This window comes from Arachis ipaensis, chromosome B03, assembly GCF_000816755.2.
Source record: "Arachis ipaensis cultivar K30076 chromosome B03, Araip1.1, whole genome shotgun sequence".
Taxonomy (NCBI): Eukaryota; Viridiplantae; Streptophyta; class Magnoliopsida; order Fabales; family Fabaceae; genus Arachis; species Arachis ipaensis.
This window is the reverse complement of record NC_029787.2, coordinates 33022739-33033833: the sequence shown is the minus strand read 5'-3', so window position 1 is coordinate 33033833 and position 11095 is coordinate 33022739. Positions and strand designations below refer to the sequence as shown.

Genomic DNA, 11095 nt, shown 5'->3' with positions numbered 1-11095 from the left:
GACGCATGGGGTGGTAAATCATCCCCCGCAATGTATTTCGTTCGTGCAACACTGAGAACTAGGGCAAGCACTATGAGGACACCCAAGAGAAGAAGACCAAAAAGCCACGGCCCACCAAAAGTGTAAACCAACTCTTCAAATGTGGTATAGCAGTTTGGCATGTGATACCTATCAGATATGCATCTGTACGGACAAGGATTCTCTACCACACCACCTATTTAAAGTAAATGGGAATTAGGAATCTGATCAATTTAAAATTATGTGATAAAATATTAAAAGAGGGTTACACTTGCACTGCACAGAGGTTTGACTGAGAGTATCAAACAGTTAAGGAAATGTTTCAAGTAGAAGTGCACACATTAATAGGCTTTAACTCTGTTTCAAGTATGACACATTTTAGTTATGGAAAATACCTCGAACAGGAATATATATGGCACGATGTGGAAGCTCATCAGGCGGACAATCACGACACAGAGCTCTATCAGACTCATCTCACCTATACACACATGAACAAACCAGCCCAGATACTATGTGGGTGACAGAAAAAAGGATCACAAAATAAAGTTGATGATGCCAGGGCAACTAGTTTTTCTAAATTTCATTCCAATTATAAAAATGTTGAATGAAAATAGTAAAGGAAGATTGCTGACATACCTCACAGAAGATGCCATAAAGCCCTCTGGGGCAAGCTTTTCCACTTATAGATCCATTTTTCCCACGAAGACCCTGCCCGCCACCAAGTCCTCCTCTGAAATTAGAAATGAAAACTAAATAAAAGATCTTGGAAGAAGAAGAAGAAGAAGAAGAAGAAGAAGAAGAAGAAGAAGCCCATATAAGCATACTTTGCTTGTGCACCAACCTAGTAAGAATGCTTCCATTTACACTTGCTATAGGGATATATTCATCTCCAACTAGAATATTAGACCAATGAAAGTGAATCCTTCCACCAGTCTGAACAAACAACAGAACAGTTCCACCAGAGCCACCGCCAGGACCAATGCTTGAAGTAATTTTACCATCCTGCCCTGTATCTCCTCCAAAGCTTTCTCCATCAGCTTTAAGTGAACCTTTCACGACCAAACTTGATAATGAGTGCTCCAATGAACCCATCACTGCCAAAATCAAGATAATAATTATAAACCAGCTTTCACTTGAGATTATTGAGTAACAGCATTATGTTTAGACACAACCAAACTTTAATTCAGATCTTACCTACAATTCCACCTCCTTTTGTTGCACCAGCTAGGCTATCATTTCCACTGCCACTGCCGAGTTCACATGGCAAATCAGCATCACCATAAGTCGAACCACCCTCAACGAAATTACCATTGTAATATCCATCCCCACCATAGCCTCCATGTCCACCACCCCCACCAATTCCATTTTCAAAATACCTTCCTCTACCCAACCCACCAGTACAGCCTGCAAAAAACTCCAAATAACAATTCAGTACAGTAACAATAAACCATTTAAAACCATATAAAAACAATGTATGAGATCTGTTATGGACATGGATCTAGAGTAAAAAACACTACCAAGCCCAGAGACATTGATCACACCAGAATTTTGGACATACACATTTCGAATCCAATGAAAATGCACAACGGAGCCAGTTATGGTGCCTTCGACATTCACATCCTCAACCCGACATATCTGCAATAGCAACCCAAGATATTTACTATCCTTGATACAGAGATAATCTAACCTTTATAGTGATTTTGTTTTTGACTTGAGTAATAAACAACCTGAAGGGTGAAAGCCAATGAAGAATTCACATTACAATCTTCAGGTGGATGGAGCAATTCCACAGGGCAATTCTCAAGTTCACAGTAGAGTTTTGGTGTCCTACCATTTCCAAAAGAAAAAAAAAAAAAGAAGGAAAATAATACATTAAACGAAAGGGAGAATTGCATGCTAATTGCTAAAGCTTTCTTACTATACATCCAATAAACTCACATATCATCACCAGCAGCCTCCAAAGGACCTCTTAGAACAGATCCAGACTCAACCTTTAAATATCAAAGATGAGAGTTATTATTACTAAGACAAGAAGACAAGTAAATATAAATGGAACAAGAAGGAAAAATGTAAGTTAACTAGCTTCGGAAACTATTGCTATTGTCTCTGCCTACAAAGTCAAACTTCTTTGCTCATAACATGCTAACCCTCAGATGTTGCTTAAAAAAATACATAATTGTTTGGCTGCCAACCCGAATTTGCAGTACCAAATTTGAGTAGAAAAATATCCCACCCATCAATCCCCCAAGTTTTTCTTCCCTTTTTTTTTATGTTCAATCCACCAAATTTGTAGCTCAAATTTTCTTGATACCAACAAAACAGATGATTGCCCCAACAAAATAAAACTTCCATCAAAGTGAGCATGCACATGATTGCTCCAAGATACAAAACAGATGTGCCTAAACATAATGTCAACATAGAGAAAGCCTATGAACTTAAATGTATCACTTTGACTTACATTGATAGTATAAAACAATGACAAAATCAGACGTTGAGCTTCAATCAGATTTCCAGGTCCAGATAAGTTCAAAAAACCTTGTCCATGAATTCCCAAATTTGCATTAGAATGAATAATTGATGAATCCTGCTCACCACCACATAGGGAAGAATGTCATAAGAAAAAAAATACATATTAAGCTTCTGATGGAAATGAGAAAAATACAAAGGATACCAACCTTGAGAACTACTAAGTTGGTAGCTTCAAGTAAAGTTGTTGAAACAAATGGTTCACCATTAACATCTATAAGCATCTTGGAATTCAACATCAGGTGAATCTTGACAGACATACGAAGCGCCCCAAATACCTAATCAATAGAGCAAAAACAACAAAAATAGACAGGAACACATTATTCATCATTAACCATCCAATACAAATGTCATGCGATAGAATAATGTCCAGTTGTAGATCAATAAGAACAACTGGCTCCCTCAAACTTTTATATTATTTAAGTCAGTAGGATATGGATTCTGAATTTGGATCAGCGCAAGATATATAAACCAAATATTGACTCTAGTCTAGCTAATTTTTCACAATCTATCTATTTTTAAAAAAGGTTTATATAAAACACTAAAAAATATTAATAAATACTTCAAAAAAGAGAAACAATTATTATAACATGGGGCTTTGAAAGAGCACGTAATGTCCAAAAGTGAAAAAAGTACTACTCTAAGAAAAAAGAAGCTGTCCAAATCCGCTTGCCTTGATTGTGGAGTCACTCATTAGAAGCTCTTCTGCCATTAACTCAACCTCTGATGAACCATAATGAGCAAGCCCAACACTTAAAACAGAGCCAAAAGTCAAACGAACTAGCCCACTGACCTGTAAGTTCATGAAAATACGTAGTATTTAATCAATTCTTTAAATCTCAACTGCGATGATATGAAGATAGCACTAAAAATAACAGAATATTGATCCCTCCATCAATTGATCCTAATAGACAATAATAGGTAACTATATCACATTTGCCTTGTCTATTGTCAACCGATTCCTAGTTTTTCTTCAACTTCATTTTTCCCAGAAGAGACGTTATACCAACAAATGGCCAAACGTAGATCCTCCAAGTTTAGCCTGAATGTCCATTAGTAACTCTTATTGGCATCTGAATATTTAATTATTTATGAAGGATTTTATTTTTGTACTGCTTAAATTACTCTTATCAACCGTTCACCTCTTCAAAACATCCCCCCTTTTTCAAAAATTAATATAATATGTCATTTCAATGGGAAACAGGCTCAGTATTTCAATCACCTGAACACGGCTCCAATATAACGGAAACAATGCCTTGGCTTTATTCTGGATATAAACATTTGTCCAAAGAGGCACCTTAGGAAACTCCAACAGAAGCGTATCAGTTTGTGTAGATAAGTTATAATTACAAATTGTGAGTGTCCTAGGAACAGCATCATAATATGTCCCAGCAGCACCTGCGTTGCCAGAACATCCCAGACTAACTCCTCCTGCAAAAAACAAAAGAAAAGCATATTATATCATGCCAGTAGCATTTCTTAGCATTAATAAACTTTCACTTATCAGAATGCAGAATAAAATTGTTCTTGAAAATTATAATCAACACAAGGCAGGGGTCAATAAAATTGCATATTTAAAAACAGCAGTCACTGTATCACACCATGAATGAAGAATTTCGTATTGTCGTGTCTGCTGAAGACATTGATTGAAACTCGTCCACCTCCACCTCCGGCAAACCCACCACCTCCTGTAGCACTGATAGTGCCAGTTCCGGTCCTGCGTTTTGAGAGGACATGATTAGTTGCAAACTATTTCATTAGCCCCGGCAATCTGAAATTACACAGGGAAATAGAGAAGAGTTGAAGCCCATGAAGGGAAGCATTGCTTGTTTAACATTTGCATGTTAAAGAGTACCTCATTGTAAACACTTTCAGCAAAAACTAATAACGATGAGAACAGAAAAATTGCAAGACCATTGCCAACCGATCAGATATACACACACTCACTAGTCACTACGTATAACATAATAAACCCGAATAGGAAGAAAAAACTGATGTAATGCTCAACTTTAAAAATGTACTGTTGCATTAAAGGAAGAGAGAGGGAAAGGGGCCACATTACATTCTCTGAGCTTTAATATAAATGCTACCACCAGAACCTCCACCACCCTTGATCCCACCGTCACCTCCATTTGCCAAAAGATCCGCAGAGACTTCAATGGAATCAAGTACCTCAAAGCTGATTCTGCCACCTCCTTCCCCACCATAATCTTCATCTTTACTTGTGGTCCCCCCTTTGCTCCCATAACTCCACGGCTTGTCCAGTGAGGACCAGGAGTACGCATCCCCACCCCAGATATCATCGGGAAGCTTGGTGTTGTCGGAGACACAGCTGGCACCTCTGCCGCCGTAACCCCCGCCGGCGCCCTGAGTCCCCGACGGCGTGCCACTGGTCTGAGAAGGCGGCATACCGGCCATACCGGTCACGTTTATGACAGAGCCAGCGAGCAAGCTGGCATTCTGGGAAACCACAGAGACAGTTCCAGCAACGATGGATGCACCGTTCTGCAAGGTGAACCCCTTACTGATGTTGATCAAAATCACGCAACCCAAAATCGGGCAACTCAAGCTCGCACCTTGAAGCACGTTGAGGCTCCCATTTCCTTCTATGTACACATCCCTATCGAAAACCAAACTGGAATTGAGGTCGCAGGAGGTTCTCAAAGAACCAGTTCCCCTGAGATCGTCTTCGCAGGTGAGGGAGGGCGGGTGCGGCAGCGGCGGAGGCTGAGGCGGCGCCGGGGGAGTGTAATCCCCGTGGAGCCAGTCAAAATCCCAATCAATAATGGAGAAATCATGGTCTAAAGAAGAAGATGATGAAGCAAAATCAAGAAAGGGAAAAAACAAGGTAAAGTATAGTATGAAAAGCAGCGTGTGATTGTGATGAGCGCGAGCCATTAAAAAGGAGCCGAACTCATCACAGATATAGTGATTTTATGAGACAACTGAAGTGGCTAGGGTTTCTGTGGAATTGGTTTCGTGGAATATCATGCAGCACAGGGAAGGTAGAAATTTTGGTGAATTCAATTGAGGAATCAGAAAAAAACTTAGCGCAGAAGAAAGAAAGAAAGTAGAAAGGAAATGGTGTATGTGTATGATGAGTACGAGTGTAAGGTGTCTAATTGGTATGTGGGACGGAGGATTAAAGGAAAGTAAAGGCAGTTGAAGCAGAAAAGCGAAAGAGCAGTGAGTGAGAGACTTGGCACAGAAAGAAAGAAAGACAAATGAAGAAAGGAAGAAACCGAAGNNNATAGGTGTCTACACGGTGGGGCACCACCTAGGCTTCCCACGTGTACCCTTCCTTCTTCTTTCTTACGTCAGGGCCTGCTGACTCACATCTCTCACGCAAGCCGGCCCACTTTTGGCCCAGATAAGTGATTAACTAATTACGGGCTTTTCTCCGCCCACAGAATATCGCGTTCCCAATATTTGCAACCCATCATGAGTCATGACTCATGAGTACGATAAAAAATGAAGGGAAAATAATAGACTAAGTTCATTTAATTTTATACTCTTTCTTGAAAATGACAGCCTTTTATTGGATTTTTATTTTATGGCAGAGGATAATTAAAAAAGGGAAACAGTGAGATATTAAATTAATTATTATGAATCGACGTGTAGTTAATATTATGGATCATTGACATTTGGTTTGTAAAAATTTTTACTTTTAACAAGTAGATTTTAAAAATTAATTTTTTAAAAATGGTAGCATTTATGTTTGATAAGTTAAATTAAAAATAATTTTTAATAAATACAAGTAATAATAGGCTAATATTTTTTTATATGAGTTTGATACATGAGATATGTTCAGTTATGGAGTATTAGTGGGATTTATACTGTTGTGATGGCGTTTAATTTTTTATTTTAGTGAGAAAAAATCGGAACGTCTAATTTTATTGCAGAGAAAGAGTGACACAAATCGGATGGTTCGATTTGTGCAAAGCAGAACGTTGAAGATACTGAAATTGGACCAGCGATTTCAGGACAGAAAAAATATGTTGGAACTAATCGGACGATCCGATTAGTGTTATGAAAAAATTTGAAATGCGAGGACGCGGTCGGACCGTCCGATTTGCTTGTTGCTGTATACATAAAGATTACTTTGAGAACTCCCCACTAGTTCTACTATCTCTTCGTCTAGTTCAAAAAACCAGGAAGTAATGTTGCTCCTCTTCTCTGGTTCTCCTTCTTCTTCATTCTTCCAAAAAAATAATAGTGTGATTGAGAGTGCTTAGTATATCACTATTATCATAGATGATAGAGTTATTTTGAAAATATATTATTTTGGACAGATTTTATTATAAACGTATGAAGGAGTTCAATTTGTATGTGAAAATCCGTTAGATGTTGTTATTCCATACACATTATCGTTTGAGGAATTAAAAGGTGTGATTTGTGAGAAGATAGATCCTCATATATCTAGGAGAGTATCGTGTATTTTGTACATGTATCCTTTATCCGTATTTTGGGGGTTCGTTCAATTTCAAACCAAATACGTGACGGATGAAGCGAGCATGCATGAAATGTTTTCAATATATATTGAAAATCACCATCGAATGTCATGCATCGAGCTATATATTGAGTTCGAGCAGTCTAAAATGGACCGAAATATTGAATTGGAAGATTATAATAGTGATAGCGAGGAGGAATTTTAAAGTAATTATGAGATAGTTGGTCTGGGTGAAGAAGATGATGAAGCTAACGGCACTATGAACGCAGATGTAGCGGAGGTCACAAATGTATTGGCAAACCAACAACCGTTTCAAGAGCCTTCTTTCACGCGGTCGTTGGATTTGGAGGCTATGCATGCACCGGAGTTTCCTCAATACATGAATACAGGTATGTAAAGAAAGATAGTTATGTGATAGTTTGGGGTAGTAGATCAATAAGATCAGAAGAGTAAAATATGTGATCTGTGAATTATAATTTGTGTAACATGCATTTGATTATTTTATTAGTTAATAGTTCTTTAGTATGGACTATATTTACTAGGTCTTTAGGTAGATAAGATAGCTAAAATATAGACTATAATTATATCTGTTAAAATATAGACTATTATTATTTACGAGAATACATATCTTGCTGTGTAATTGTAGCAAAGCTTCCTATTGTGGTGGATAGTGAATTCACGGTTGGAATGAAATTCAGTTCGAGAGAGGCAATAATCAAGGTGATGAAGGATTATACCATCCGTAGAGGTGTAGACTATAGGGTGTATGAGTTGGAACCGACGACATTCTATGCTAAATGTACATAATATGGCACAGGTTGTGATTGGCTTATCTGGGTTACCAAAATGTAGAAGAAGTACTGTTGGGAGATAAGGAGGTACAATGGTAGTCACACTTGTACCAGATCTAGTATTTCTCAAGACCATTCGAAACTAGATTCCAAGACAGTTGCAGAAACAATTAAGCCGTTGGTAGAGGTTGACCCATCTATAAAGGTGAAATCAGTCATTGCAGAAGTACAGTCGAAGTTTAACTACACCATCAGTTATCGCAAAGTATGGTTGGCAAAGCAGAAGGCGGTGGAGTCAATCTTCGAAGGTTGGGAAGCATCGTACGAAGCCTTGCCCATATGGTTTGAGGCCATGTGTTACAAGGAGCCGTCAGCGGTGGTTCACTTTGAAATAATGCCTGCATACCAGGGGGATGATTTAGTTCCTGATATCTGTGTACTGCATCGAGTCTTCTGGAATTATTACCCTTGTATAAGGACATTCAGACATTGCAAGCCAGTTGTGCAGGTGGACGGGACTCATTTGTATGGAAAATACTAGGGTTTTTTGTTGGTAGCAGTTTAACAAGATGGCAATAACAATATTGTGTCTATTGCATTTGCCATAGTGGAGGGAAAGACTTCTGAGGCGTGGTACTTTTTTCTAAGTAACTTGCGCCAACATGTGGTGACACGCGATGGTGTAGGACTTATCTCTGATCGACACGATTCCATCAGGTTAGCTATTGCTCGTAGTAATGGGGCTTGGTCTCCTCCTAGAGCTTTCCATATGTTTTGTATAAGGCATATTGAGTCGAATTTCTTGAGGAAGTTCAAGACACCTTACCTGCAAAAGCTTATCGTCAACATCGGTAAGTTTGAATTACAGGCAATCTTTTATTATTATAAATACGATGGAATAGAATGTTGTTCATGGTTGAATGTTTCTTATCATAGGATATTCGAGGACGATTCGAGAGTACTAGATGTGCTATGAACGACTACGCAAACGGGGTGAGGCTTACACCAACTGGCTTGACCAGATCCCACGTGAGCTGTATGCTTTGGTATTTGACAGTGGATATCGATGGGGTCATATGACCACCAACCTTGTGGAGTGCATCAACTCCGTTTTGAAGGGGGCACGCAATCTCCCAGTCACTGCACTTGTGAAGGCTACATTTTACAGACTGAATGAGTTGTTCACTAGGAAAAGAGCTAAGGCTGAGACTCGCATTAATGCTGGGCATGTGTTCTCTGAGCTTGTGACCTCTAAGTTGCATGCAAATCAACGAGCATCAGGAAACATACAAGTTAGTTGCTTTGACAGAGAAACTGAAGTCTTTGAAGTACGTGAGATGCCTAGTGGGGTTGAGTATGCAATTGACCTACGCCAACAACGTTGCGACTATGGTGAATTCCAGGTTGACAGAATTCCGTGTCGACATGTATTTGCTTGTTGTGCAAATCATCGGTTGGATTGGCAAGTGTATGTTCATGACGTTTACAAGATGGACCAAGTTCGAAGAGTATACAGGGCTAGGTTCAGACCACTGGAAAATCCTACAACATAGCCTCCTTATCATGGACCTCAATTCGTTGGAAATCCGTTCCTAAGACGGGTAGCCATAGGTCGGCCTAAGATGACCCGCTTCTTGAAGGAGATGGATACACGTATGTTACGTGGTCCTAGGCGATGCAAGCAATGCGGTGCTGAGGGCCACAACCGTAGTAGATGTCGTCAAAGTGGTGGTCCAAGTGCGGGACTAGTCGGAAATTAGAGTTATTTTTGTTGCATTTCAGTTGACTGTATGTTATTGTATGACATTAGCATTTTGATATATTGTATGCAGTTTAATTAAGTACATAATTAAGTATAACAACAACCTGATTAACATAGTCGATCCATAAATGCAAACCAAAACAGTAACAACAACCTAATTAACATAATCAATACACACATTCAAACCAAAATAGTTACAACTACCTAGTTAACACAATGAACAACTTCACACACATTATTTTCTCATTGCCGACTTCACATCTTTGTATAACTTCTTGCACTTCTTTACAACCCTGTTAAAAGCGGACGGGGTATACCGATTAGTGCTCCTGCGCGGAGGATCCGTTCTAAGGTTGTAGCCTTTTCCTTTTTCACTTGTAGCCGTACCTATCAGATCAACATACAAGACATGTAAATAATCAAAACAAAATGACTATAAATATACAAGACAATGCTATATGCTACTATCAATATACAACACAAACTAGTTAATTATCAATATACAACTAATAGCTTAACTGCACTAGGTGTGGGATCATCACCGTGGTCTTCATCATCTTGACCTGCCGGCTCATCATCGACATCATTGTCGTCCTCCTCATCCTCATCCTCATTCTCATCCTCATCCTCATCGCCATCACTATCCGGATGGTCTACTAGGTAGTCATCAGTCTCATCATCAACTGACTTATTGCTCTCCTGAATTAGACTCATTGGAATACGCCTAGTGTTTCCACTTTGTATAATCCCTCTCGTGGCATCAACACTCCTAGACCAGTCAACAAACATTCTATCTCCAGAATTTTCAGAGGTAGTGCGAACCTGAGGTATCGAATCTAATGACCTCCTAGTTGGAGTAATACCACTCGGATGTGCCAACTAGTCGGTGGGAATGTCATCATAATTACCTGAATGTAAGTAACCTGGCCCTGGAGCCATGAAACCAAGCAGCTTGCTAAATGAAGCTTGCTCCCCTACATCAACTTGTGGACCACTCCAATACTGTTGATGTAACAGGACTGACTGTGTAAAATAATCCGACGGATGCGTGTGCAAAACATACGGTGTAACATACTGAACCTTCTGTTGGACCGGTGGCGGTGGCAGGGGCAGTGTCGGTGGTTCTTGTTGTTGATCCTCCTGATTATGAGGACCCTCTGAATTCTCTTGAAATACGAGGTCCGATATCTGCAAGTGGGCACCGAATGTTCCTTGGTACTAATGCATGTAAATCTCCAAAGGATAATGTAAAGGCACCAAATCATCAACAAGAATATGACTATACCGATTGGTCCATTGCATCACCCAAAAAGAGTAAGTGTCAGACCAATCTTAATTCTTAGATTCAGTTAGTACTTTCCCGTGTGATGCATCTAGATCCTGCTCTTGATTAGGAATATCCTGGATCAAGCCAACCTGCCTCCTGAATCTATCGAAAGATATAAGCGGCACTGTGGCACTCCAAACAACTGAATGCTGCCGGATGTCTACAGAAATCATATCTGGCTTAATGTGGTCAATGCTATAAGCCTACCACACAAACTGAAC

The 11095-nt window shown here is 39.4% G+C and overlaps 2 protein-coding genes across 2 annotated transcripts in view; one reads left to right on the top strand and one right to left on the bottom strand.

The window, feature by feature from the left end:
• Positions 1-5767, bottom strand: part of LOC107632887 — an 8520-nt gene extending 2753 nt beyond the window's left edge. Inside the window, exons 1-13 of the mRNA XM_021117248.1 lie at positions 4607-5767; positions 4146-4261; positions 3767-3975; positions 3218-3337; positions 2694-2822; positions 2477-2602; positions 1957-2009; positions 1746-1845; positions 1536-1653; positions 1213-1422; positions 860-1112; positions 631-748; positions 414-503 (exon numbers count right to left, since the gene is read on the bottom strand). Coding sequence (XP_020972907.1) covers positions 414-503; positions 631-748; positions 860-1112; positions 1213-1422; positions 1536-1653; positions 1746-1845; positions 1957-2009; positions 2477-2602; positions 2694-2822; positions 3218-3337; positions 3767-3975; positions 4146-4261; positions 4607-5442 — 2478 coding nt within the window. The 5' untranslated portion in view covers positions 5443-5767. The remainder of the gene's footprint in view (positions 1-413; positions 504-630; positions 749-859; positions 1113-1212; positions 1423-1535; positions 1654-1745; positions 1846-1956; positions 2010-2476; positions 2603-2693; positions 2823-3217; positions 3338-3766; positions 3976-4145; positions 4262-4606) is intronic.
• LOC107632888 lies at positions 7254-8750 on the top strand. The gene is made up of 5 exons (XM_016336526.1): positions 7254-7383; positions 7641-7793; positions 7932-8255; positions 8394-8636; positions 8722-8750. The coding sequence occupies exons 1-5, from the start codon at positions 7254-7256 to the stop codon at positions 8748-8750; spliced, it is 879 nt and encodes a 292-aa protein (XP_016192012.1).